This window comes from Puma concolor, chromosome A3 (assembly GCF_028749965.1).
Source record: "Puma concolor isolate L17-30 chromosome A3, mPumCon1.1.hap2, whole genome shotgun sequence".
NCBI lineage: Eukaryota > Metazoa > Chordata > Mammalia > Carnivora > Felidae > Puma > Puma concolor.
In genome coordinates this window covers 109,972,571-109,999,554 of record NC_141669.1, presented here as the reverse complement: position 1 = coordinate 109,999,554, position 26,984 = coordinate 109,972,571, and the positions used below count along the sequence as shown (strand labels likewise).

The window sequence follows — 26,984 nt, the reverse complement described above, 5'->3', positions numbered from 1 at the left end:
AAGATATTCTGCTCAATCATAAAAAAAAGCATGTGGACTCTCTGTTAAATCCCCTGCCTACAATCCTCAAATGTCACCATTCAATTACATTTTATTTATTTATTTATTTTTTAATTTTTTTTTTCAACGTTTTTTATTTATTTTTGGGACAGAGAGAGACAGAGCATGAATGGGGTAGGGGCAGAGAGAGAGGGAGACCCAGAATCGGAAACAGGCTCCAGGCTCCGAGCCATCAGCCCAGAGCCCGACGCGGGGCTCAAACTCACGGACCGCGAGATCGTGACCTGGCTGAAGTCGGACGCTTAACCGACTGCGCCACCCAGGCGCCCCTCAATTACATTTTAGATATTTCATGTTGACTTTCTGAACACCTGAGCTATTCAAATTCAGGAGATTTTGCTTTTTTTTTTTTTTTTTTTTAAATGTACAGCATTTCAGCTACAGTTGTATAAAGATAGCTTTATGAGCTAACATGAAACCTTGATATCTATTTGCTATTTTTAACATTATTTTCAGGGTAAAATATAAAACTGGCTCCTTCTGTTTGCAGGGCTGGGAACTCTCAGATGTCCAGATCTTTCTGAAATACCCCCAAACCACCTGGTACCAGCGTCCTGGACAGTGGACGGGAACCCAGCACGTGCCCCTCAGTGCTCTGATGGCATATCCTGCCCCACCTGGAACAGGAAGTGGACTAAGAGAAGGTGGCTCTAGTGGGAAGCAGCCATGTTACCAGCCCAGGGCCAGCACAGACCACTCTGTGCCAGACACGGGTCAAGATTCTTTTGTTCTTCTGGCCATTTTAATCATGCAATGAAATCAACCAAGAGTAGGCATGATGCTAGCTTTAGAGCGCAGAGACAGGCTGCACAGTATAGACCAGATGCATTGCTGGTGGTTTCTCACGTGGGCACACCCTCTACCAACCATCCATTTATAGTTACCTGTCAGAGGGGCCCAGAGCACAGTACCATCAAAAGTGGACATGAAAGTCATCTAACGTGGGAACGTATGCCACGAGGGAAACTCTGATTCACAAATACTCCTGGAGCATAACTTTTCAGAAATGTCTTGAAAGGGCAAAGGGTGGTCCCCACTAATCAGGAATGGATGCCTTCTCAAATGGCCCAAATAACATCTGCTTTACTGTCATTTCAGATTTCCAGCAACACATCCTAGGGCCACGTAACGTGGGTTGCATTCCGAGATCTCGGCCTAGGAACGCTGCAATCGACACCACACTGGTGGCTCACTGGTAAAGTGAAGACTGGCTCTGGGTTCCACCCCCAGTGACGTGAACTGCTCTTGACCTCAGTCTGGGCACCTTACGGGGCAAACATTTTATGGCTTAACCATGACCAAAGGTCCTGAGAACACAGCTGCAAAGAAGCTCACTCATTTCAAACAACCAGGATCCTGAATTCCTTTGAAAGTAGGTGATAACAGAAAATTCCCACATGTGCTGTCTCGAAGTCTCCCAAAATGATCTGCAAAGGGGCTGCACATGCCAGCTTACACGTTCCCGTTCAGCCACACACACGCTGACCGCCACAAGCAGTACTGGCCGGAGGACAAGCGGCCGCTGTACAGGAAGGAGCAGAAGTGCCCCAGAAGTTAAGGGTGGTCTCCACAACTAGCAGAGTCAATCAGTGGCTTGACAGAAATTTTCTTAGGGAAAGTGGTGACAAGAGCTATTATTTCACCAAATAAGAACTTCCCTAAATACAAAGCCAATTTTCCAAGAAAAAGGCTGAGGACGATAAAGCACTAGATATTCTCATCTGATAAAGCAGCTTTTTCCAGCCCTTCCCCAGTGTGCAACTGATCAACCCCAGGGCTCTCCTTCCTGTACCTCGGGTCCCTGGGCTCTCCATGTAGACAAGACTGCCTATTCTTTTAATTTTGTCCCGACAGCTAGAAAGGATTCAGCTTTGCCTTTCTTTACACCAGGAGCTGACAAACTGGACCGTGAACCAAGTCTGGCATATGACTCGTCTTTGTGAGTAAGGTTTCACTGGGACACAGCCTCTCCATCCGCCGACTGTCTGCGGCTTCTGTGGGGCTACGATGTGCAATCCAGAGGTCACAACAAAGACGACAGAGCCCCAAATATTTATTGCTTATCCCTTTACAGAAAAAGTTTGCCACCCTCTTCTATAGGGAAAGTAGATCTTAAATACTGAAGAGAGGTGGTGGGTTTTTGCAGATGAGTTTTTAAGGTTAACAAGATCACTAGAGGTTAGTAAGAAAAAAATGTGAGCAGACAGACACTTCTGTTGTGACACATTCCCATGTCAGGCTCTGGCCCCAGGATGGAGAAAAACCTAACCAGTCCCAGACAAGACTTCCTTTCTTCAAAACTCTGCTGGAGGCGTCCCATTTCCTCCTGAGCCCAGAAGACCAGAGCCCTGGGCCCCCAGCTCTTCCTCACCAGCCCCTTCACAGACCTGCACTCCAGATTCTTGCCTCGGAGCCTTTGCTCTCCGCTCAGTCATCAACTCACTTCCGATGTTCAATGTTTATTCATCATTAAGGCACAGAGGCCACACCACCTCATCCAGAAAATGCTCCGGGATCTCCTTTGGATTTGTAACGTGTTCCCCTTACAACTCAGGACTTTCTGGCCGTGATTTCCACAAGTCACTCCACAAGTTGCCAGGAAGCTGCTTCAGGGGTGCTGGTTAAAAATGGAGACTTCTGCATCTTACCCAGTCCTGGTTAATCAGAGTCTCGGATGGGGCCTGCACCCTGCATAATCACTTGTGGGCGACGCTGAGGCACCAGGCACCTCGAAGACGGACAACCCCTGGGCCAGAGGAAGGGATCTACCATTCTGCAACGACAAAAAAAACTACCCTGGGCTGCCGACAGGTTTCTGCCGTGTGAAGGAGGACAGCTAGACATGGCCACACACGGAGGTGGTGGTGCCGATGGGGCAGGTCACTGAGGCAGGCATCTGCAGGGGCCGTCACCTACCTAAGGGGCAGGAAGCGCCACACCACACACGGCAGGGGCTGTGAGGAGCGCAGGCAGAGAGAAGAGCAGGCACACACCAGAGCCACAGAGCAGCCCCAGGAGTCCTCAAAGAACTGCAGCTTGACTGTGGGCAGCACTGCCGTACTGAAGGTCAGAGTGGACCAAGGGCACGTGCCCCAGCTGGCGCCCACAGGCAAAAGCGACCTTGCTCGGAGAGGACCACCTTGGGGGAACTGGGAAAGCTGACCTTAATCCCAAAACGTCACCAGAAGGCACTCTGGCAGCCTGTAGCCATACCGTCTGTGGTCCATGCTTCCAGACTCGCTCACGCTGTGGTGTCATGTCAGCTCCAGGGACCTGCCGGCCCGGGCCAGGTCTCCGCACGTCAGCCTCGGTGGCCCCCTTCACAGCACCGAAGCTATCTGTGTGTGGACCCGCCCATCTCCCAAAGGGGCGGAACTGCCCTGACCGTGGGAACCAGGCCCTTTTACCCATCACCATGGTGTCCCCGGCACCAACTTTCACTTAACAATTAATTAATGGATTAAAGGTGCTATTGACAAATGTTATTCTTTGAGAAGAATTTTATTAGACTAAAAATAGGAAGTCTTTCTGTCATGTTGATTTTAACTGCAAATTAGGGAAAGAACTTTCTCTCTCTTTCTTTCTTTCTTTCTTTCTTTCTTTCTTTCTTTCCTCTCTTTCTCTCTTTCTTTCTTTATGATAAAAAGCACTAGGCAGAGAGAACAGGGAGTAAAGTGTACATGTGAATTTTCCAGACAAAACCAGACAACTTCCCCAAGGTCCCAGGGGCTAGCAGTCCTCCTTGGTGTCATCAGGAGAAAAGTCCTTAAAAAGCTTACAAGGGCAGGTGGGCCCTACAAACAGCACCTCAAAGGTAAGAAACGTTATCTTCCCAGAACTGAATCATTTAGGGAAAATGAATAAAATAAAACAGTTCATCTATACAGTAAGTACGCTAAGAATCTGGCTGCCTTCCTTGGTCTACCAAGAAAGCTATCAAGTTGGTACAAAACCTTTTGTTGTGAAATAAATATTTACTCGAGTCTAAACGGCAGCATGATTTTAAGACAATAATCTCTGAGAAACATAGAGCAGGTTTGGCTTCAAAGAACTATAGTTTCAAAACTGAATCTGCCATCAGGAATGTTTATCCTAAGTGCCTTAAGGAAAAGCAAGCCACAGTATGTCACAAGAAACTCTTTAACTGGTAACATTTTCCTATTGTTTCCCATATGTATATATGTTCTATCAACTAAACTATCCGGAAAGTAGCTCCCATTTCCTAAGGATAAACATACGCTCCTGCATCATCGCTTTCCCATATCATACCCAAGGACATTAACTTAACAATGTTATCTAATATTCAGACCATATTTAAATTTATCTGTTTATAAATAATGCTCATACCTGCTCCTGCTCCCCCAAATCCAATCAGAGTTCCTATACTGCATTTGGTAGTCTTGTGTCAGGCTTAGAGCCAGGCCAGACACTTCCCGAAAGGACACTGCCTGGGTGTTGGGTGCTGTCCCACAAGGTGGGACCTTTTTCCTGTTGTAATTAAGAATCTATTGCATGATTCTTAGGCTGTGTGAATATTATATTCCCACTAGCTTATGAACATTCTTACATAGTGGGCTTAAAAATTACAATTTTTCAATTTGATCATTCCATCTGTATTTAATTAGTGGCCTTTTGTAAAGAGGAGCTTGCCTTTTTTGTCCAACTTTATCTTTTTCTTTTTTGAACATCATTGCAGGTGCGTGAATGAATTCCTTTCAAATTCAGTTTTACAATTCACTTCCATGACCATTCTTTTTAATGTACTGTCCCAAACTTGCCCAAAGAACCTGCTCAAGCAGGTTCTCCTTCTTTATGAAGTTGACTCTCCCCCTACACCCCCCAACGCCCTGACCTCCACCCCTTATTCTTTAAGCAGTTTTTTGCTTTCTGGCACAAAATGCTCCAGGGTCAATGTGCACTTTTTTCAGCCCTGGCCTTTGAGTCAACCACTACTTTAGGAAGCCCAGGTCCATTTTAGTGGAGAATGGCATTTAGAAACCAAGATTGAGCACCAGGTGGGCTCACTGTCACTGAGCGGACATTTAGTTAGTAAACAGAGCTACAATTCATTTTTGAATTATGGGGTCATGATACCTATAGTTCAGCCCAATACCCCTGGATTACCTTCTTTCTTTCCATATTTGTATCTTTCCTTTTCTTACACCAAGTGTCCTGATTCTCCATCATTATCAACATACCATTCGTTTGTCTTACCCTATATAACATCATACAGCACAGTCCAAGAATTACACATCTATGTAATTACGTGTCACTATGAACAAGACTATTAAGATTATTAAGATTTCTCTTTACTTTGTGCTTAGGATACACCCCAATCACGGAATGTAAAGTACTGTGTTCTAAAGTCTGTGAATGAATTCTTTTCTATGTGGTTAGCAATCTGACATATAGCTCACCTCTTTCTATAATTCAATTTTAGGTTTGCTTTTCTTCGTTTTTGATTTTATGTTTTGACTATGTTGAACATTTGTACAGTTTAAAAATCAAATCATATAGGGAGATATACCAGAAAAGTCTCACTCCCATCCCTAACCCCTCCACCCCCTTCCCACCTAACTCACTATAGTTAACCGTTTTCATTAATTCCTAACTTACCCTTACTCCTTCATACATACACTCACACACACTTTTCTGCAGCTTGTTTTTTCAATATATCCTGGAACTTACTCTATACCAGTTAACAGAGATCTTTCCCATTCTTTTCAGGGCTGCTTGGGATCATACTGTGTGAGGTACAGATAGCAGCCAGTCTCCTACAGATGGACATTTAAGTGTTAAATATTTTGCCATTACAAATTATACAGCAATAAATCACTTTTTGTGTATTATTTTGCATTTATGAGAGTGTATCTTAAGAGTAAGTTTCTAGAAGGAGGATTGCTGGATCAAATGGTAAATGCACATGTACTCTAGATACTGTAAAATTCTTCTTTGTTATAAAGGTTGAACTCCTGACAGCAATGTATTAAGAATGCCTGTTCTCCCCACGGTCTTGCTATCAGAGTAGCTAATCAAAATTTTTATTTTTTGTGAATCTGACAAAGGTGAGAAATGGTTATCTCAGGGTAGCTTTAGTTTATATTCTGTTATAATAAACCAACTTATCATTTCCAGTGGAGAAGGACCATTATATAACTCTTCTGTGATCTGTTCACAACTTTTGCCTTTACAATTTCTGGTATCTTTTAAAAATACTTCATCTGCAATACATTACAAATATTTCCTCCAGTTTACCATTTTTTGTTTATGGTATATTTTTCCAGTGTAAAGTTTAACGCTTTTTAGATTTAATGTCATCAAATTTACTATCCTTGTTTCTGGGATTTAAGTCCTAGTTTAAAAGTTTTTCCCGGGGCGCCTGGGTGGTGCAGTCGGTTAAGCATCTGACTTCAGCCAGGTCACGATCTCGCGGCCCGTGAGTTCGAGCCCCGCGTCAGGCTCTGGGCTGATGGCTCGAAGCCTGGAGCCTGTTTCCGATTCTGTGTCTCCCTCTCTCTCTGCCCCTCCCCCGTTCATGCTCTGTCTCTCTCTGTCCCAAAAATAAAAATAAAAAACGTTGAAAAAAAAAATTAAAAGTTTTTCCCTACTTCTGGGTTATAAAGGAATTTACCCTTGTTTTATTCTTCTATAGTTTCATGATTCTTACATTTGGATCTCTAATCCATTTTTAGTTGATTTAAAATACTCCTAACTAAAGATAAGTGTAACCTTTTATCTTCAAGTTCATGCCATTCTGGTTTTATAGGCAAATGCCCAGATTAGATGAACTATTCCAATCAGTATTTCCAGTTACAGACTCCTGGAGATCCTTGGCTGGAAGCAGTCAACCAGCTTGTCTCCCAAGCCACAGCTCACAGCCAGAGGCTTTGTCCAGACAGAGCACAGGAATTTAGGAGGACTAGCTGAATACAATTTTGATAACCTCCTTGTCAAGCATGATAGTATCAACTATTTCCAGTCAAGAGTCTGTTAGACTAAAATATCTGAAGAACTGAACTCATCAACCCCACCATGTACTAAGAGGACTCAGCCAGTCTCCTAGTATCAGAAATACAGAGAAACAGCATGTCAGCTGAAGGGGAGACCACCTGGCAAAGCTAGTGTTGAAGGAGCTAACTTGAACAGCCTCAGCTGAGAGACGGCCGGTGCTCAGGCTGCAGAAGGAGCTGGATAAAGTGCCCTCACCACTTTCTGATGGCCTGAGACAGATTCTGGGGGCCCTTCCTGATCGGGGGACGCCGGCAGTGTGGCCGAGGATTGCACCCAACCACGTGCTACACGCCATCAAGGACATGCCGCTCTGCTAGACGTCCTAGACCTTGCCCACTGCACCCTTCTGCCTCACCTGCACTCACCTGCCTCCTTACTTTCCAGAAGGCCCACAAAAATAATGAGAGCCAACAGACAAGTACAGACAGGTGCCAGGAATTATCTCATTCAGCGCTCACTAACAATTTCATCATTATTAATTACCATTTTACAGATGATGGAAGGGGGCCCTGAGAGACCAGGCAGTTTTTCCAAAGTCACAAGGCTGGAAAATGGTGCAACAGGAGTGAGGCCAACTCTGAAACCAAAGCTCCCCGATGCAGCTGGTTAGGGGATCAAGGCAAAGCTCCCTCCAAAGTCATTAGCTCCGGGTTCTCACTGGCTCCCAATTCTATAATGTACTACTTGAAATGTGAGTTAAATGGACAATTTTTTTTATTTAGCGAGAAAAAAACCTGTAACCTGCTACTATGTGTCTGCTTAACGTGACAGAATATGAAAGACAGTCACCTACATGGTAATTTTGGCAAACATGTTCACCTGAATCAACGATGCCTCTGGCTGGCCCCATCCTCCAGTTTACAGAAGATGAGGGGGACTGTGGAAAAAATCAAATACCACCCTGAAGACACAATCAGACAAATTCAGACCATTGGATGCTCCATAAGAACACTGGCCTGGGCACTTTAGGAAGGTAATGTTATGCAGGAAAGAAGTGAGGACGGTTTATGATTAAGAAACCAAAGAAACACATAAAACAGACGTGCCACATGACCTTGACTGCATCCGGGTGCAGGGAGGTGAACGAATAGTTAAGGAAGGTATTTTAGCGACAACCTGAGAAATTAAATAGCCTGCACATTAGATGACATGAGGGAATGACAATGTTCTCAGGTGTGTAAGTGGTTACAAAGGGGACCCTCATTCCTAGGAGAGCATTTAGGGGTGAGCTGGCATGTTATCTACAACTACACCACCAATACATAAACAGAAAGCGGGAGAGATCCCAATCTCCCTCACCCCCAATATAATCACTGCGTCCTGTCATCCCTGTTAGTTTTATGAACTGTGAAGAGTTCAAGGCCCCAAACTGGAGCCCTGGAAGCATCCTGCAGCCGCCCGTGCTCAGTGAGCACATATCTCGTACAGACCCCTAGAACCCAGGCAGGTGACAGGGGAGCTCCCTCCTCAGGAGGGACGATCCGGTTAGAGAACAGGTTGCTGCACCTGCAACTGTCACTCTTGGCCCAAACCCTACCTTCTCTCAGCAAAGGAAGGTTTTGCATGCCTGATATAGGCCTGTGGTGGCCAGGAGGGGCTCCTTTGGGTGGGTGGGGGGACCCCCACCTACAGTCTCTTCTTTTGTGGGAGACCACAGAGTGAGGCCTCCAAGAGGCGTCTGGGGCAAAATGCTGAAGGTAACCCCCAAATACAGCACGTGACACACCAAGGGGAAGGTCAACGTGGCAGATGAGGGCAGGGATAGGGCCCTCCCTTCCCCCCAGCTCTGTACTGACTGGGGTGAGGGGCGAGGACTCTGGGAAGCTCAGAGCTGGACTGAGACTTGACCTCTGTTTTAAGAGGCAGCAGCAGCCAATGCATCAGCTGAGTCCTCCTGCTCAAACCTACAGTGGGGCGGGGCGGTTAGGGGGATGGTGTCAGAACAAACTTGCCTTGATCTCTTGGGATTTCAAAGTTTTGCACTAATTCTTGGAACAAGCCTGAGGAGTTCCCAGGATTGACATCACAAACTAACCAATGAAGACCTCGTTGAAAGCAAAGTGCAGGGAGTTGAGGTCAAAGGGCAGGAGGAAGAAGGAAAAGGCAGGGTGAGGAGGAGGGACGCGGCAGCGGCCATGGCAGAAGTGCCGCCCCCAGCAGGCAGAGGCTCAGGGAAGCACTAAAGCCACAGAGTCACTCAAGTCAGGGACTGCGACCCACGACCGCCATTTCAAAACAATCAGGACCTGGGGGACAGGAAACCACCGAGTGCGCCCGGGGAGGTGTGCAGTGAAGGGAGGAGGGTCTGCAGCACACATGGTGTGGCCTCAGCCAACCGGGGGGCGGGGAACGGACGGGACATATCCCCCAAAGGAGCCTTCAGTAAGCAGCATCTGAAAGCTGGCACTCTGGGCTCGTGCCCAGTTCGCAAAGGCCTGCATCTGCTTCACCTTCAGTTTCCCTACCAATTCCGGTTATTTTTACGGAATGAAACGGGTTTCCCGGAACAGCGCACCACTCTTCAGCAGGTGCCCGTGTGAAACGAGGAGGAGGGACGACCCGGTGGCAGCCCACAGGTCAGGGGTGTTGACACTTTCCTCCCTCTTCTGCTCTAGACCCCAGCTTCCTCAAAGGAAAGGTCCCGCTCCTCACAGCCACGGGCCACAGGTGGTCTTTAAGCCCCACGCACCCACTCCAACCAATGCAGGGGAGCATCAGGTACTCAGTATGTACTGGGCAAATACGCAAAGACATGTACACAACTCAGGCACTATGGGGTCTGAAAATAGGTCCTAGAAATCAGGAACACTGAACATGAAATGTTGTCCTTCTGCTGCTCTAAGCCCAAGGAAACGGGCACCAAACTGCAAACACACATGCACACACACACGGACACACACGGCTGCACACGTGCACATGCATACACAGGCCACCTACGATCCTTACAGCTATGACACCAGGAATAAACCTCACTCCAGGCTCCGTCAGCCCTCCCCTCCTGCGCTGTCCCTCCCTGGCCATCCTCTCTGCCCCAACTGCTTTCTGTATTTAAATGATCCCGCTGTGATCAGGATATGAATGCATAAGTCTGTTAAGATGATAATTCACAGCCTGTGAGGAGGACCCACATTAGCACCCAGAACTAAAAGGTGTTTCATATGATTCATACTCCACAACTTCTCAAACCTACTGTAGAAAGCTTATAATAATATACAAAAGCAGAATAATGGCAAAACGTCATCTACAGGCCACCTTCAGAAAAGCTGCCACTCATTTTCACAAACGGAATCAGCTGGGGAGGTCATCTGCCCACGGTCAGGGGGCTGAGTAGGTCCCCGTAACTTCTTGTGCTCACTGAACTCCATGTATGAAAGGAAAAGAAACCATCATTTGCCACATGGCTTCAGCTAATGCTTTATACTGGGTACTGTGGGTTCTCCCTTCCCATGGGATTATAGTTCAATCACTGTAATATCCCAAAACTTGATTTCAAAAAATACATCAATTACTTTTATTAGCTGCAATTCAAAATTAGTTTTCCTTAAAACAGTAATGTTTGACTTTTAATATTATTCATCCATTAAAGCAACATCACTGCACTGCAAAATTAACCATATGCAATTAAACAGCTAACAGGTGCATCCCAACTCGATCTGAACCAGCAATGCAGCCAGCTCTGGCAGCACCGACTTGGTGGGTCTCTGGAACAGACCCGGGGATGCTCACCCTCAGCCCCTCCTGAGTGTCTGAGCACCACGGATGGATCCTCACTCTGAGATCTGACCGCCAGCCCTGCTCTGCTGGCAATACTGGAAGAGGGGGCGTGGAGGGGAGGAAGTTGGATATCTGGCCACTCTGGGGATTTCTGCTCTTCTCCCATTCAACCTACGGGAAACTGGACAAGGGCGAGGAGGTGGTTCTGCTGGAGAGGGGAGCCCTGCCTCTTGGAGCCCAGTGGAAGGAGGGAAGAGGGCATTAGAGAAGTTAGAGCTCTAATGGAAAGGGTGGGGAAATGCAGGGGACACAGGGAGATGGGAGGGACAAATGAATATATAGGTGCAGCAAACAAACCCCAGAGGTGGTGACCAGCCAGTCAGGGAGGGAAAATTCCCTCACCCACCTCACCATCTCAGTTCATCTTTGCTCAGCAGGACCTCAAGTATGAGGTGGACAGACACTGAAAAGAATGTATCAATAACAGCTTAAGGCTTTGCAGAGTTGGGAATCCACACCAATGGAAGCTAGGAGGCCAGGCAAGAAAAATATACTATTAGCACAGAGAAGTAGAACAACAGTTAACCCTGGCAAGAAGGGCCAGGAACCCAAGGGACTGACACTTCGAGGTGGGCTGCTCCCCACCCCGCCCAAGCCCAATCTCTCCAGTCCCAAGGGCAGCTGCTCAAATTCATTCAATCTTAATTCTTTAATCAAGACACATGAAACATACACCCCATGCTTTTCTTTCCATTTAAAGATCAAAGGCAGGAACAGACCTCCAGAATGCAGGCTAGAGCTAAACTCTAGCTAAACTCATCACTCAACCCCCAAACACACACACTCACTCTGCCTCCATCTTGTCTGTCTCTTCCCGCTGCCCCCTGGCTAGCTATCTCATCCCACATCTGGACTCTGCCACCTCTAACATTCTCCTTATCTCCCCACCAGACTCCTTTGCATGGATCCCCACTGCCTTTCTCTTGGATATCCCTGATCTCCTGAATCTGGCCCATAACCCCTTCTACATAGCACCCAAGTAATGTCTTTCAAGGCTCAATCCCAGTAGGTAAGTGCCCTGCCAACAGAGCCCTAGCAAGTTCCCTGTGCCCCGTTGATAACGCCCAAGTATCAGAGACGGGCCGGGCCCACAGCTCAGCCTCTGGTCAGGGGAAGCACTCACCAGCCTGACTTCCTGCCTTTGCCCCTGCCCTTCCCAGGACAGAAAATGCTCCTTCAACCCTCCTGGGCCAGGGGCCTACTGAGTGTTCAAGACCTATCTCACATGCTGCCAACTCCCCTGTGACTCTCCCTTCAAGTCCCTAGGACATCACTGCAAATCTCTGAAGGTGCACATGGCTGCCCTTTAGGCTTTGCAGCACGTGCTCCCTTCACTGCCTCCATAGCTGGGGCCAGCCAGTCACCCAGGGCCTTATATAAAGACTGTTTGCTAAGTGGGAACCAGTCCATACTTTTCTCCTCCTCTTTTCCCGGATAAAGAACGTGGACACCACTCCACACGCCAACAGCCAGAGAAAATCCACATCCCAAGACAAAACCACACCAAGTCACCCCATCCAGCAGCACATACTTGCTGGTATGGCTGGCAGACGTGAGCCACCCCCTCCCAACTTAGAGCCAGTGCAGAGGGCCACCACAGTGAGGATGGGACTCACAGCTGCTCATGCCATCCAAGGACATGGGTGCGGCTTCCCTGACACCTCCAGCAAGACAGAGCAGGGAAAGCTACTCTCACCGAGCCTCTTGGGCATGGAGTGCAGACCCAAGCACTTGTACTGCGCGTGCAAATGTGTGCCCGTGCACACACGCTGCAGCTCTGCATGATGGGGCCACGAGCCATCCCAGCAGCTATGTCCCGTCCCAGCAGCTACGTCAAAGCCCTCTCCTGTCCTCCTCAGCTCAGCTGCTGGGGGCGGCATAGCAGCAGGGGTGAAATGCACAGACCCAAGCTGTTCTGTTTACATCTCTTGTGCCCCGAGAATGGACAAGATGTCCCTGAGCGGGTGCCCTCCCATGATGAGAGCCCTCACTGAAAGTCCCCACCCCTCCCTTCTGTGTCACCAGTAGGCACCTGTGCCCGCCGCTGCCAGGCCCCACCGTCAGACAGGACTAAGAGCACAGTGCGTATTCTACCACAATGAAGATGCACGCATCCCTTCCCCTCTTCAGATCAACCAGCACCATCAACTCTAAGCACTGCCCAGTTCATAGATGGTTTGTGATACAAGTTCCACAGTGAGTCACTTGTTTAGAAAAAGAACAACTCCCCCAGAGAACTGGTGGCCTGTGTACAAGGTAACACTCTAGAGTCAGCCAACAGAAGTTTCTTAATACACTTAGACTGGAAGTGCAGAATCTTGAATGTTCTATCAAAAGACTGAAAGATGCACCCAAAGTTACCTACCTGGCTCTAAGAAAGTAACTCAAATCCTCCAGGGGATGCCCAGAACACATCCCCTGCCCCAGCAGGTCAATGACACCCTGCCCCTCCCCTCACGGATCCCCCAAGGAAATCCTCCCACTGAGGGAATGGATCTGCTCAGAGCAGTGGCTGCAGGCTGGCCTGCCGGGACTGGGGTGTGACAACTCCAAGAGCTGGGCGGCCTCCACCGCCTTCCTTCCATCAGCAGACCTGCCAGGGAGCTGACCCTATCCCTTCCCAGGACATCGCCTTAACACTGCTCATGGCCCTTCCCGTATTTCTCCTGTCCCCAAGTAAGGGCAACCCTCTTGAGGTCCCTGAGGATTCTGACTCCTTGGAATACAGTCTGTGATTCCCAAGCTGCCTCTCATCTTCTCCCTCCTGTACCACCCGCCGGGGAGGCAAACCCCTCCTCCAGCTGTCTCTAATGGAGCAACAGACGGCACTCACAAGTGTGCCCTGCTGCCCTTCCCCTGGGGACAGTCCTGCCCCAGCAGACTCCACCCTGTGAGCAGAGCCCAGGGCCAAGGAAGAGGCTGTACTGTGAAGAGGGTGGAAGAGGAGAGAGGAGAGGCACGAGCGGCCTGCAAGAGGCAGGCAAGGACGGTTCTCTTCCTTCTTGAGCCAGCTCCACACCTGTTCTAAGCTGGGGGCTGGGGAAGCGAGATGAACAAGCCAGAGCCCTGGCACCAATGAAGGGAGCACAATCCAGTGGGAAAAGACATGAAAACAAAAAAGGACAAAGTGGAGGAAGAGCCACATTAGAAGACCGTGCACAAGATTCACATGTGGGGATTCAGAGGTGGCAGCAACGGGGCCTTGAAGAGACAAGGATGCTTCACAGAGGTGGGGGGTGGGGGGCAGGCCAGGAGGATGAGCAGGGTGTCCTGGCTGCTAGGGAGCCAAGCACAGGACGGTGAAACAGCAGGTTCCAGAAGGAGCTCATCGTAGCATGAGTGCGGGGCTCAGAGGCAGGCCGGGAAGGGCGCTCGGTGGGACAGAGTGAAAGGGAAAAACCTGAAGAGTGGGTGCAGTCGGATTTTTAAACAGGGAGTGGGGGCTGCAGCCCAGCACCCGGCAGCATGGAGGAAGACGTGGTGTCAGCAAGAGGGCCGGGGACAGAGTGGGGAGGAGGGGAGGAGAGCAGCTCTGGAGGTGGGAAACCAACTGGGCATGAGTGGGGCAGTCAGGTCTGAACTAAAGAAAGTGGGGCAGAAAGGAGCTACTGGAGAGAATGAGCCCCACCGCCTAGGGATCTAGAAGGAGTGGATAGAGAGACTGAGTTTCCAACTTGCACACCTGGGCGAGAAGCAGGGCCACTGACCAAGAGAGGAAACACAGGATTGGGGAGGGGGGTGCACTGGCCAGTAGGACATGCTCCCTGCCAACTCCAGCTGGTTCTTCCGTGTGGCCCTAGGTGAGCGGCACTGCTCATGCCTTAGGGGGCTTCCGCATCCCAATTCAGCATCCCAATCTCACCTGCATCCAAACGTTGTCTGCAGCAAAGTCGTGATTCCCACACAGAAGAAAATGGTCCCGATGAGCTGGCTGGTGGCCCACTGGTCGTACCCCACGCACATGGCATCCGCCAGCAGAAAGGGCACAGCGATGGTGCCACTGAAGCAGGTCAGGTAGTGCTGTGGGCGACAGGAGATGGTTGAGGGAAGAGCAAACTCTTCCGTGTGTGTGTGTGTGTGTGTGTGTGTGTGTGTGTGTGTGTGTGTGTGTGTGTGTGTGTGTGTGTGTGTGTGTGTGTGTGTGTGTGTGTGTGTGTGTGTGTGTGTGTGTGTGTTGGATTTTATACTAACTTTGCCCCGTTGGTTTTAAAACAGCCCACGTGAAGAATCTCTGGTTTTGGTGTATACGTGCACATCGTGTGCCACATCATCTATCTTTTTTCCAGCATTTCTCCTTTCTAATACATTTTCCTGTCTTACCACTCACCTGAATCCAGGCCTGCACAGAGCACATGATTCAAGCACTGGTGTGATTTTGTTTACACAACTCTTACTGGAAATACCTGCTTCTTTCAAATGCTTTTTTAGCATCAATTGCTAAAATCCTAGGTCTTTTCTTCCTCTGATCTGGTGACGTGAATTGTGTTGCATGGTACCATTCTTTTTTTTTTTTTTTTTTTTTTTAATTTTTTTTTTTTCAACGTTTATTTATTTTTGGGACAGAGAGAGACAGAGCATGAACGGGGGAGGGGCAGAGAGAGAGGGAGACACAGAATCGGAAACAGGCTCCAGGCTCTGAGCCATCAGCCCAGAGCCCGACGTGGGGCTCGAACTCACGGACCGCGAGATCGTGACCTGGCTGAAGTCGGATGCTTAACCGACTGCGCCACCCAGGCGCCCCTGCATGGTACCATTCTTGAAACAAATCCTAGTTCGTCATGCTAGGTTTTTCTTCTGGGATTTGATCTGCTAATATTTCATGTGGACTTCTACATCTATATTCTTGAGATAATTAATCTGCTTTTTAAATTTTTTTAATTCTCTTGGGGTCTGTGGATTGAAGTTACACAGGCTTCACTGCACAGGGTGTTTTCCATCTCTTTCTAGGGTCTGGCATTATTTGACTACCATCAGGGAAAGGTTATGGACACATGGTAGCTGTGGGAATCCTCTAGAAAGAGCCCATCCCCTCTTCCCTTGGGCCCCAGCCCTACCCTTTCAGCTCTGGAGGGACATTCTTGGCCCTCACTGCTCACGTCCCTTCCTCCCAAAGGCCTGTCTCTTCAGTTCCCACTTCTGTTCTGCAAACTTCCTACTTTCCTTCCCAAGTCCCCCATCTCTGCTCACGTTTGCCAAAATGTGTGCAGCCCCTGACGCTCAACTGTACAACACGCAGAGTGTTCCACACGGGGAACAGAGCGTTCCTGTGCAGGACTTCGCAGAGCTGCTCACAAGCTTAAGAGCACTGAATACTGTCAAGAAAGGCACGTCGCACATAGAGTTTTCCAATCCTAGACCCGGGCACACTTCTAGAGACATCTATAACATAAACATTCCCCAAAGCGAGTTTCCTGAACCTAAAGACCCCTTAGCTCCTTTGGCCGTGACTCCTCCTCTGTCAGACACCTTTCAGTCGGGGTGACCAACTGCTTTCATGCCTGTGTGGGAGATGAGGGTGGGAGATGAGGGTGGGAGGTGCGGGAGTGCTGGAAACCAGGCCGAAGCATCAGGTGTGGGCAGGTACAGCCCCGCCTCCAAGTAACTACCCTGGTGTGGGTGATGGGATCGATTTTTCTCAGCATCTGAAATCCCTCAGGTTGAACAGCCCATTCCGACTTGAGAAAAGAAGAAAGGGAGGCCAGACCCCCAACAGAGTCCAGGCTAAAACAGCCAAGGCAAATACAGGCCAGGGGAAAAGGGCCTCCCAACTTATGTTCTTCTCCAAAAGCCCCACTCCAATCCCTAAGAGGGAAAGGGGATGGAGAGAGGGAAGAGGGGAGGAAAATGCCCAAGATGCAGGGACCTGGTGTCAGCCTGGGTCACCTCCCGCCCCACCCCCCTTGCCCTGGTGGCCTGCCCTCTCTGCTCACACTGTAACCTGCAACCTCTACCACAACAATGCTTCCCTTCCTTTGCAGAGAAGACTGAGTCTCCCACGTGTGTCCTGGCCAACACAGCACTTCTCAGGGTCACCCACATTTCGTGGCAGAGCTGACCACGACTGGACTGCACGGGTAGGAATGACGACGAAAGCTTCTCTGCCCTCCCTGTACCCTCCCCTTTCTAGATCTCTACAGTCCTTGCTCCTTCCTTCCACATCACTGATCTTGCTCACTCCTTGAACATTTTCCTTCCTTTGTTCCCTGGTTGACCTCCTCCTCCTGTTCCTTTCTTCCTTTCACTACCCTGAAATGGATGCTAACAAGTCCCAGTCATCATTCTTAAAAGAGTAATTTATAACAAAGTCGGTAATAATAAAAATCAAAACTGAATTTTTAAAGGATCCAGACAGATGAGTCGAACATCTGCTGGTGGTCACATCCTAAGGGAACCACCTTACCTGCAACCCCAGAAATATGCACAGGTACCAGGGGGGGACGTCTTCTATGGTATAAATCATGTCCGATCTCTGGGGGTCTAGACTGCCAGTGCTATCCAAGGTCTCGGCGAGAGAGCTCTGTGAGTGAGAGGGAGAAAAGGAATTGTTTAACAAGAGCAAGGAGTAATAGTAACTCAGCTCAGTACAGCCCACAGTTACTGAAAAACAACTTTATAAAGTGGTGACCATTCTCTTGTGTAAAAATAAGCCTTGGCTGCCTTTTACACAATGCTCAACCCACTCAGTGAGACGAGCTGTCCTAAGAATTTGGGGGCTCGATATCCCCTGTCACTGACTCATCCCCAAGAGCACCCAGCTTGCTCAGAACTTCTCCCCAAGCCTAGGGAACCCCTACATGGAGAGGGATGCTCCCAGGTTGAGTCTACAAAGCGATACCTTGGCATGAACAATCCTTGAGTGGTGCCCCAAAGGAAAAAAGGTTATGAAATGCTGATCACTTTGAAACAGAGAGCACTAATCTGTCCTTCCTACCCCATCCCATTCCTGCAAGGACAAAGATCTCTGTACCCTAAAAACCAAACAAAACAAGTCCTATGCCTTCCTATCAAAACACTGCTTCTCAGACACAATGCTGAGTGAAAAGAGCAAAATTTTAAGTACAGAGATAGGAAGATTTCAATTTTGTTTAAAGACTAAAACTTTGCTTATAGTTTAGGGGACAGTGGTTTTTTTTTTCTTCTCTTTCCCTCCCCCCACTGTTACTACAGACTTTAAAAATATTAGGTGTTGCAGGCTTTTTGAGCCCAAAATTTTCACCAAGACTGAACACGTTAGGTTATAGTCTAGACGTTTACAGTCAGTGTCTGCATTACTTCTGAGCTAAACAGAAAACTGAAGGTAACCCCAAGTCCCCCATGTACCCTTAAAACTGCTCTGGTTTCTAAAACTCTATGAACAGTTTCATAGAATCCACGATGAGCATTTTTTCCTAAGTCTTTTGTACTTAAAAAAGTGCCTAACAGGAAACAAAATTAAAAGATGTTCCACAAAAAAAAGTAAGGATAGCGACCTTCTGACTATACCTAGCCCCATTTGTGCCCCCTTGTCCATGGATACAGTCCACAGAAAGATGCGGACTCTCTGTCGCTTGATTTCCCATGCAGAGGTGGACAGGGATTTGGGGGCCAAATATTCTTGAACAAAAGGAGTGATGCAGTTCAGCCTTACCTTCTAAAGCCTAAAAGTAAATGTCTGCTGTAAGTTGACATTTGAGTTAATCCAAATGAGAACGGAGTATGACCTTTCAGAGAACTTTTTCTTACATTCAAACAACGGATATTGGCAGATTTGCATTCCTGAATGAGTTAAAATATACTATGTAAGTCTTTTAAAAATCTGGGATTTTTTAAAAGGGATGGTAGAGAAAGTACATGTGTATGGAAAATGTGATATGATATGTGGTGATGTGCAGTAAAGGATGAACAACAGCAGGACTGGGTTGTCCAAACCCTCACACATTTCAAAAACAGCTTGGTCTTGCTTGGCAAGTGGGAGAGAACCTGCGAGTTCTGGGAATATGCTGCTCTTAAGAGTGTGTCTACCTCGAGCCTTGGGCTGCCTCAAATGGTTTATGCTAACGATGCCATTTATGGTGGGGGCCTTGAACCACACAGCATCACTATGACCTCTGGAGGGGCTGGATGCTAACATCAGCCACATGGGTGGGTCAGCCATACTTAACATGGCTGGCCCCAATCAAAATAATGGATGCCAAGGCCTGAGTACACATCCCTGGCTGACTGAACAATCCTTGAGGGTTGTCACACATTGTTTTTGGGAAAATTAAGTGCTGCCCACATGCCTCTACTGGGAGGAGACAATGGAATGCTTCAGTTCCTTGGACCCTGCCCTATGTACCTTCGTCTGCTGATTTTAATCTGTATCCTCTCGCTGAAATAAACTATAATCATGAGTTTAATGGCTTTCCTGAATTCTGTGAGTCCATCTGGCTAACCACTGAACTATATTCGAGAACCCTCAACTCAGATTTTGGGAATCCGTGAACTCAGTTGACCATTTTGTTCACATAATAGAATTATGGATTATCCAAAGGACAATCCAATACCATCTTATTACCCATGGCCTCACAGGTAGGGGTACTACTGCCCACAAAGAAACAAAAAATATCTGAAAACAGAGTATATATTAACACTACAATTAACAGATTTGGACAACCTATTACAATAATACTGTGTGCAATATTATTCTAGTGATTCCAAGATAACTGGTTTTAACTATAAAAAGAACAGAAATGAAAAGATTTCATTATCTGTCCTCTTTCAGGTCTTTCACTAAGACATGTACACAAACACACATCCCATTTTTCTTAGTAATGAGGGTGGTTCCATAACTCATAAATGGAACTAATATAAATGCCCATGAATGGTATTAAGATGACACAAAGTAGGAAACTGTGTGGTCATGGGGGTCAATTAACCCTTGAAGACAAAATGCTGCACTGCCCCCCACCCTCGAGACAGGAATGTGTTTGGCCATATTGTGAGCTATGGTACTACACTCAATTATCACTGCATGAAAATATAAACCATTTAAAACACTAAAGGAAAACAAGGCCCTCCAAAAGCTTTTTTCGATGACTACATTAACAGGTTAACAATGTCATTTTCAAAAGACTTTTCCATCTTATTCTATGGTCTGAAATAATCTAAAGAACTAGGTAATTACCTGCCCATCAAAGAGTAGGAAACTCAGAATTCAGCTTTCTGGTTAGAGCCTTAAGACTGTCAATAACCTTTTCAACCTCCTCTATCATTATTTACCAAGTCGAGCATTTTTGTGATCCATTGTGGTCACTTTTTCTCTAGGAAATAATTTATGCTAGATCAGGAGTCAACAAACTTTTTCTGTAAATGGTTATACAGTAAATATTTTATCTTTTGTGGGCTATATAGTTCTGTCACGACACAACTCTGCCACTGTAGTGCAGAAGAACCTTTGATGGTATGCCAACAGGTGAGTATGGCTGTGTTCCAATAAAACTTTATTTATAAAAATAGGTATTGGGCCAGCGAGATATAGCTTGCCAATCCTTGCTACAGGGTTTCAAACGGATAATCATAAAGTGGTAGTTAACATCTCCTTCACGGAGCACCTGGGTGGTTCAGTCGGTTGAGGGTCTGACTTCAGCTCAGGTCATGATCTTGCAGTCCATGAGTTCAAGCCCCACGTCAGGCCCTGGGCTGACAGCTTGGAGCCTGGAGCCTGCTTCGGATTCTCTCTCTCCCTCTCTCTCTCTGCCCCTCCCCCACCCATGCTCTGTCTCTCTCAAAAATGAATGTTAAAAAAAATTTTTTTAAATATCCTCCTTCACAATTCTTACATCACCTTTCACATTGCTAATATATGTGTGCTTTCTCATTTTTTTCTTTAATCAGGTCCACCAAAGATCAAGTTCATTGGTCTTTTTAAAAAAAGCTTTTGAGTTCCAGTTAAATATGGTAGACTGACCACCTGTCACTTCCTCTAACTCCTAAAAGGACACAGAAGGAATGATCACACCACAAATTTACAAAGATGAAGTAAACAAGAACAGAAGAAATTAGATTAACCCCCTGGTAGAATATGTAAAGCATTCGCATGAGTTGTGACCCACTGGGGAGTGGGAGGAATCTAAAACCTGGGTGTTTAAAGAGGAAGAGCGTGAAGAAGTGAGCTGGTTGACCTAAAGATGCCCCGACAGGTTCTATGCTTGCAGACACAGATAAGAGTGGGAAAGGGAAGAGGATGGGCTTTAACAGCACAGACCAATCAAATACCCTGTTGCCTACTGCCTTCCTCATCCTTCAAGATATGAAAAGGTACTGTTTTAAGAGCATGAACCAGAAAGACTTCCACCTCAGAGGTTAAATGCAATCATGAACAGTGGGATCCTCATTTGCTTCTGGAATGCCAGACACCAGGTTACAAAAGCCAGGCTAACACCCACAGGAGTCTAGACGATTCCTTTCTGGAGGAACAGACCCAGAAATAGTAGGCTTTAAAAATAACTAAAATAAAATAAATTTTAAAAAGTTTTAGGGGCGCCTGGGTGGCGCAGTCAGTTAAGCGTCCAACTTCAGCCAGGTCACGATCTCACCGTCCGGGAGTTCGAGCCCCGTGTCGGGCTCTGGGTGGATGGCTCAGAGCCTGGAGCCTGTTTCCGATTCTGTGTCTCCCTCTCTCTCTGCCCCTCCCCCGTTCATGCTCTGTCTCTCTCTGTCCCAAAAATAAATAAACGTTGAAAAAAAAATTTTTTTTAAAAAGTTTTAAAAAATAATAAAATACAATAAAATACAATAAAATACAATAAAATACAATAAAATAAATAAAATAAAATAAAATAAAATAAAATAAAATAAAATAAAATAAAATAAAATAAAATAAAATAAAATAAAATAAAATAAAATAAAAAAATAAAGTCAAGTCAAGTCAAATCAAAGTTATAGTAGAACAGAGGCGGCGCCTGGGTGGCTCAGCTGGTCAAGCGTCTGACTCTTGATTTCAGCTCAAGTTATGATCTCGTGGTGCATGAGATCCAGCCCCACATCGAGCTCTGTGCCGACAGCATAGAGCCTGCTTGGGATTCTGTCTCTGCCCTTCCCCAGCCTGCACGCTCTCTCAAGATAAATAAACTTATTAAAAAGTCAGAAAAGAACAAAGAAAACAGAAGACAGGAATTCATCAAAGAGATTTAAAAATTTCTAAGAACTAAAGAACACGTTTGCAAATTAGACCCACCAAGTATTCAATGAATTAATGAAAACCTATTCAGATATTTTAGAATGCACTTTACCACCAACATTGCAACGTTGTATTAAGAATGGCCCCAGAATAGAAATTTAAGAACAAAGGGAAATAAAACATGGGTTGGTAGAATTTGGATAAAATAAAAAAATTAAAAAATTAAAAAACAGAAAGTAGAAGTAGAAGAACACGAGAAAACAGACATTATGAATAATACAATAAAGGTCACAGGCTGGGGAAGAAAAAAAAAAAAAATCAAACAATGTTGGGGGGGCAGGAGGGAGATTAGAAATGATAGCCAGAGAAGGCAGGCAGATCCAAACACCTATCATCAGAGCCCCCAAATAAGAAAACCCAAAGAACAGACTGAAACAAAAAATAAAGATAGAATTCAAGACAGCTTTACTTAAGTAAAAGGATCTTTAATGTTAAATACTCCAAGTGCCAGAAAAAACTGACCCAGAATGGTCAACATGAAAACATATCTATGTAAAGTTACTGAATATCAAAGATAAATAAAGAATCCAAAAATAGCCAAAAAGATCAAGATACTGATAAAAAGAAGAAAACAAGACTGACCTGGTATCTTCACAGCCACAATCAATACCAAAAAATGAAAGAGTAGCAACAGTAAGTTATGACTCAATTATTCTCTCAACTTTGTATCACACAATTGTCCAAACATATACAAAGGTGGAAATATGGAATGCCCACCAGTACCTGTCTCCACCCTTCAAAAATTACCAATGCTGTGTTCTTGTTTAATCTATTCCAAGAGAACTTCCTTTTTCAAGAACTTCGGGTATCTCAACTACAAGGGGGGGGGGGGGGCGGGATGGTGGTAAAGAGAATCCACAGGACTGAAAGTTAAAAAGATCTTTAACTTTAAAAAGAAATCTCAACATTATGAAATCAAGTTTATCTTCTATATAACAAACTCGGCGATAACTGCAACCACACAGCTGTTGCAACGACCGGCAGGCAGCCAAAGATCCCAGTGCCAAGCTGGGTGGGATTTTCAAGTGAGGACACACTGTAAATAGTTCACCTGTGACCGTTTTCACATTTCGACAATCTCTGCTCCCTAAAAGCCTCATGTTATTTTACACTCTCTTTACACTCTCTTCCTTACACTCTCTTCCTCACGATGGCCCTGGGAAGTTACGTGCTTTATAACCCCTTTCACAAACGAGGAGTTGGAGACTCTGAGAGACTGAGGGAGCTGCCCAGGATCTGAACAGACAGGCTGTCCCCAAAGACTGCATTTGCCACCATACTATATGGCCTCCCAGGGAGAAACAGAGCTGCTCTTTAGTCATTACGAGAAATACCTGATTTTTTGACGTTGTGATTAATAACAAATTGCCCAATACCCCTGCAACCACTTCACAAGCTCTTGTAAACACATGTGGTGGGGAATCTGTGAAACAACAAAATGCTGGTATTTCAATGGGAACATCTAAACCTTTTGCTTGTATTTACTTCATTTTGTTCCAAATGCCCTCTCTATAAACAAAATCAATTCTTCAACATCCCTCACTGAAAATTCTCAATGATACTGAGATCAAGTTCAGAACGCTATCTTACAGACTCACTGTTCCATGATCCTTCTGGGCCTTTCAGGAATAAATGTCTTTGAGCACATTCCAAGATGGGTACCTTGTGGCTAATACCATACTAACCAGCATTTACCATTAGTAGTTAAGTTTTGTATAACGTTAAGTGAACATAGGACAACCAAGAGCATACCATAATTAGGAAAACAAGCATGAATATGGAGAACGCATGAGATGATCTCTCGGGCCCCCACTTCTCCCATCTCTCCTGCAATGTCGCATTGTTCACTCACGCTCAGCTGTCCAGAGACAGCCTGTCACTGCCCTCTGAAAAGCAAGATCCCAAAGGGCAGCATTCTTTGGTGTGAAGTTTTCTTTGCACAAATTCAAGACAGCGGAAATCCTAAACATTTCATTTTCTTCTTCTCTAAAACAGAGATAGTGGCAGCACCTTTCTAATAGAGCTTTGGTAAGGACTGAACGTGACCCATTGCTTAAAGCATTCAGCCCAAGGCCTGGACCATTAGCACTGTTTAGTACACGGTAGCTCTTCTCCCTGAACTTGCCATTTCATAAAACAAGAAGAGTGGCCAATGAAACAGGAAGATATTCCATCTCACTGGTATTCAAGGAAATACAAATGTATCAAAGTTTCGACAATGAAAAGATTTTCAAGCAGGTAAATGAATGTCTAGCATAAATGTGCTAATATAAATAAGCTAGACACTTTTCCTACCGACAGTTCACTAGCATCAGTAAAAGGTGCCACTAGAGGTGTTAGAAGGCCCTGCGTATGTTAATGCTCCTTGGTATTCATTTCAAAAGGTGACCGTCACTTACTGGATACTGGAGGAGGAAGTCTAAAATCATGACAGTCTATACCCTGGAAATTCTGGTGGCTCTGATTAAGGGCCCAGTACCCGAGAACTGGATACAGCCTAACGAGTCTGGGAATTCAGAAGCACTCTGCTGCAAGATGTACCATTTGAATGCTGAGACCCAAGCAGGCCAGGCGGTAGCTCGCTGCCCAGATCCCACTCTGCGGGCTGTGTCTCAGCTGCAGACATAGGCGTCGGTCAACATGTCCACAGTGGCAACTATAATTTCTGCACTCTGAGCAGCAGCTTAGAATCCAAAACCACAGGAATGTCAACAACTCAGCATGAATCTAATTAGCCTCCACAAAATTTATAATAGCCTGACCAAAAAGTAATATTGGTCAAGAGAGCCAAAAATGGAAAAAATAAACCATACAGACACAAAAATTTGATTATTCCAGAATTTCAAAATGATTTCCTTGTTCTTTATCATTTTAGTGATTACACTGTAAACTTACTGTGCTAATTAATGCCCAAGCTGGGTACTATGTTTGCATGTATCAACTTTCCAGTGGTCCCTTTCTAAAATATTAAGTGTGCACTATCTAAAGTACAATTCAGGGGACTCCTGGCTGGCTCAGTCAGCAAAGCATGCAACTCTTGATCTCGGGGTCAAGCTCCACAGTGGACATAGAGATTACTCTTAAAAAAAATAGAATACAGTGGTTCTAGAAATACAGAAACTGATTAAATTAGCGAATTTTCACAACGAGTACAAAATGTGCTTTAAAAAGTCTACCAAATAAAACTCAAATGAAATTGAGGAGTCTCAGAGCTACAGTACAATCTGGAAATATCCTCTTGTCAAACTCTTCATGCGTTGGGCACAGTGACCAATCAATACAGAATAAAAAAAGAAATTAAGGCATCTGGATCCTCTTTGGGCAGGCCTCTTCTGGCCTCTGTGAATAGGGTCACACAGACTAATCTCAAGGAAATGGGATGGCGGGGGAGGCGGGGGGAGCTTCTCCCCACCTTAACATGTGATTTCTGCCCCTTTGTTCAGTCTACACAAGCTACTGCTGGCTTCTTGTATTATCTTGTTCACTCCAACGGAGTATGTACCAGGCACAATGCTAAGAACTACACAGGTTATTATTTCATTTACTCCTCACAACAACCGAAGACAGATGCTGACACTTTTATTCTCATTTTGGAGATGAGGCAACGGATGATGCCCAGAGACCTTAAGTAATTCCCTCGGGGTCCGAGTCACATTAGCACCCAGCCCTGAGTCCAGACTCACACTCTTAACCACCTCCCTCAGCATCCTGGCTAAGGCTTTTAAATATAAGAACTTCTATATGGAACTCACCTTAATTGCCATTTAGACAATGAAAAGTTAGTAACTTCTACTCCTCACCATCCCTTCTATTTCCACTATGAAGGGAACACACCCACTCGGGAGGGCCGAGACGAGCCCGGGGAAGGACAGCCACATCCCGTGACGGGGAGGAGGCTGGGGCAAGGGAGTACCTTTTCTGCGATGCCGTTTTCTGTGGTGTAGATTGCCATGAGCTCGGTGTCTTCGTTGTCCTGTTCACCGCTGGACGTGGCGCCTCCATTTATCACCACCTGAAGACAAACACTTCATTTATAGGCTGTTTCACCGTGCACCGCTCTGCCGTGTGGAAACGTCCTCCCCAAACACCTTCTGTCATTTTCACAACAGACACAAGCTGTGTGTCTTTTGCCTACCACATCAGCCAAGTTTCGAATTTTCTTAAAAGAAACTCCCGACAAGTGTGCACCGCATCCGTGACCACACATGGTTCCGATGGAGGAGAAATGCATCGTGGGTCCCCCAGGGGAAGGCCGGAAACGGAGCACCCCCAGAGAGTCCACGGAGTGGGGCCTGCAGCTCCATCCAAGGCCAAGGGAGGCACAGCTGGGCACCGGAGCTGCTGTCTCCGGACGGGTGGGAAGCATCAAGGGCGGCCTTGGTCAAGAACCCTGCCCGAGTCACCGCGTGCTAAGGATTCTGTGTGGCATTCCCAGCAGGGGCAAGTCAGGCACTGCTGATCGCCTGACGTGCTGACATTTCCCGCCGTGGATACGACGCAAACCAGCCTGCTGGTGCGTGCGGGCAGTAGTGTGTGGCATCGGACAGGCACGGGGGCCGTTCTTGCCAACAAAATCTAGCTTCTGGGCCCTCAAGGTAAGAACCAGAACTCATCTTGAGGACTGGAAGGAAACCCCTGGACACATGCAGGCCACCAGCCCTCATGCCTGCCCTGGCAAGGCACTTGGAGTCGTCCGAGGTTCTGGCTGCGTTCTGGCAGCCTGCAGCAGAATCTTAAAATATTTTTACTTTTTTTTTCTTTATAATTTATTTATTTCAAGAGAGCGAGCGAGCACATGCAAATAGGGTAGGGGCAGAGGGAGGGGGGAGACAGAGAGTCCCAAGCAGACACCACAATGTCAGCACAAAGACCAATGAGGGTCTCGAACTCACAAACCATGAGATCATGACCTGAGTTGAAATCAAGAGTCGGACTCTCA

At 46.4% G+C, this 26,984-nt stretch overlaps 1 protein-coding gene across 7 annotated transcripts in view; it reads right to left on the bottom strand.

Annotated features, from left to right (window-relative positions):
- SLC23A2 (solute carrier family 23 member 2) overlaps positions 1-26,984 on the bottom strand; it is a 137,292-nt gene that overhangs the window by 33,326 nt on the left and 76,982 nt on the right. For 6 of the 7 annotated variants that reach the window (XM_086701744.1, XM_086701745.1, XM_086701743.1 and 3 more), the window contains 3 exons: positions 25,959-26,057; positions 17,246-17,362; positions 14,708-14,865 (listed from right to left, as the gene is read on the bottom strand). In XM_086701744.1, coding sequence (XP_086557870.1) covers positions 14,708-14,865; positions 17,246-17,362; positions 25,959-26,057 — 374 coding nt within the window. The remainder of the gene's footprint in view (positions 1-14,707; positions 14,866-17,245; positions 17,363-25,958; positions 26,058-26,984) is intronic. The other variant, XM_086701748.1, reaches the window with a different exon arrangement.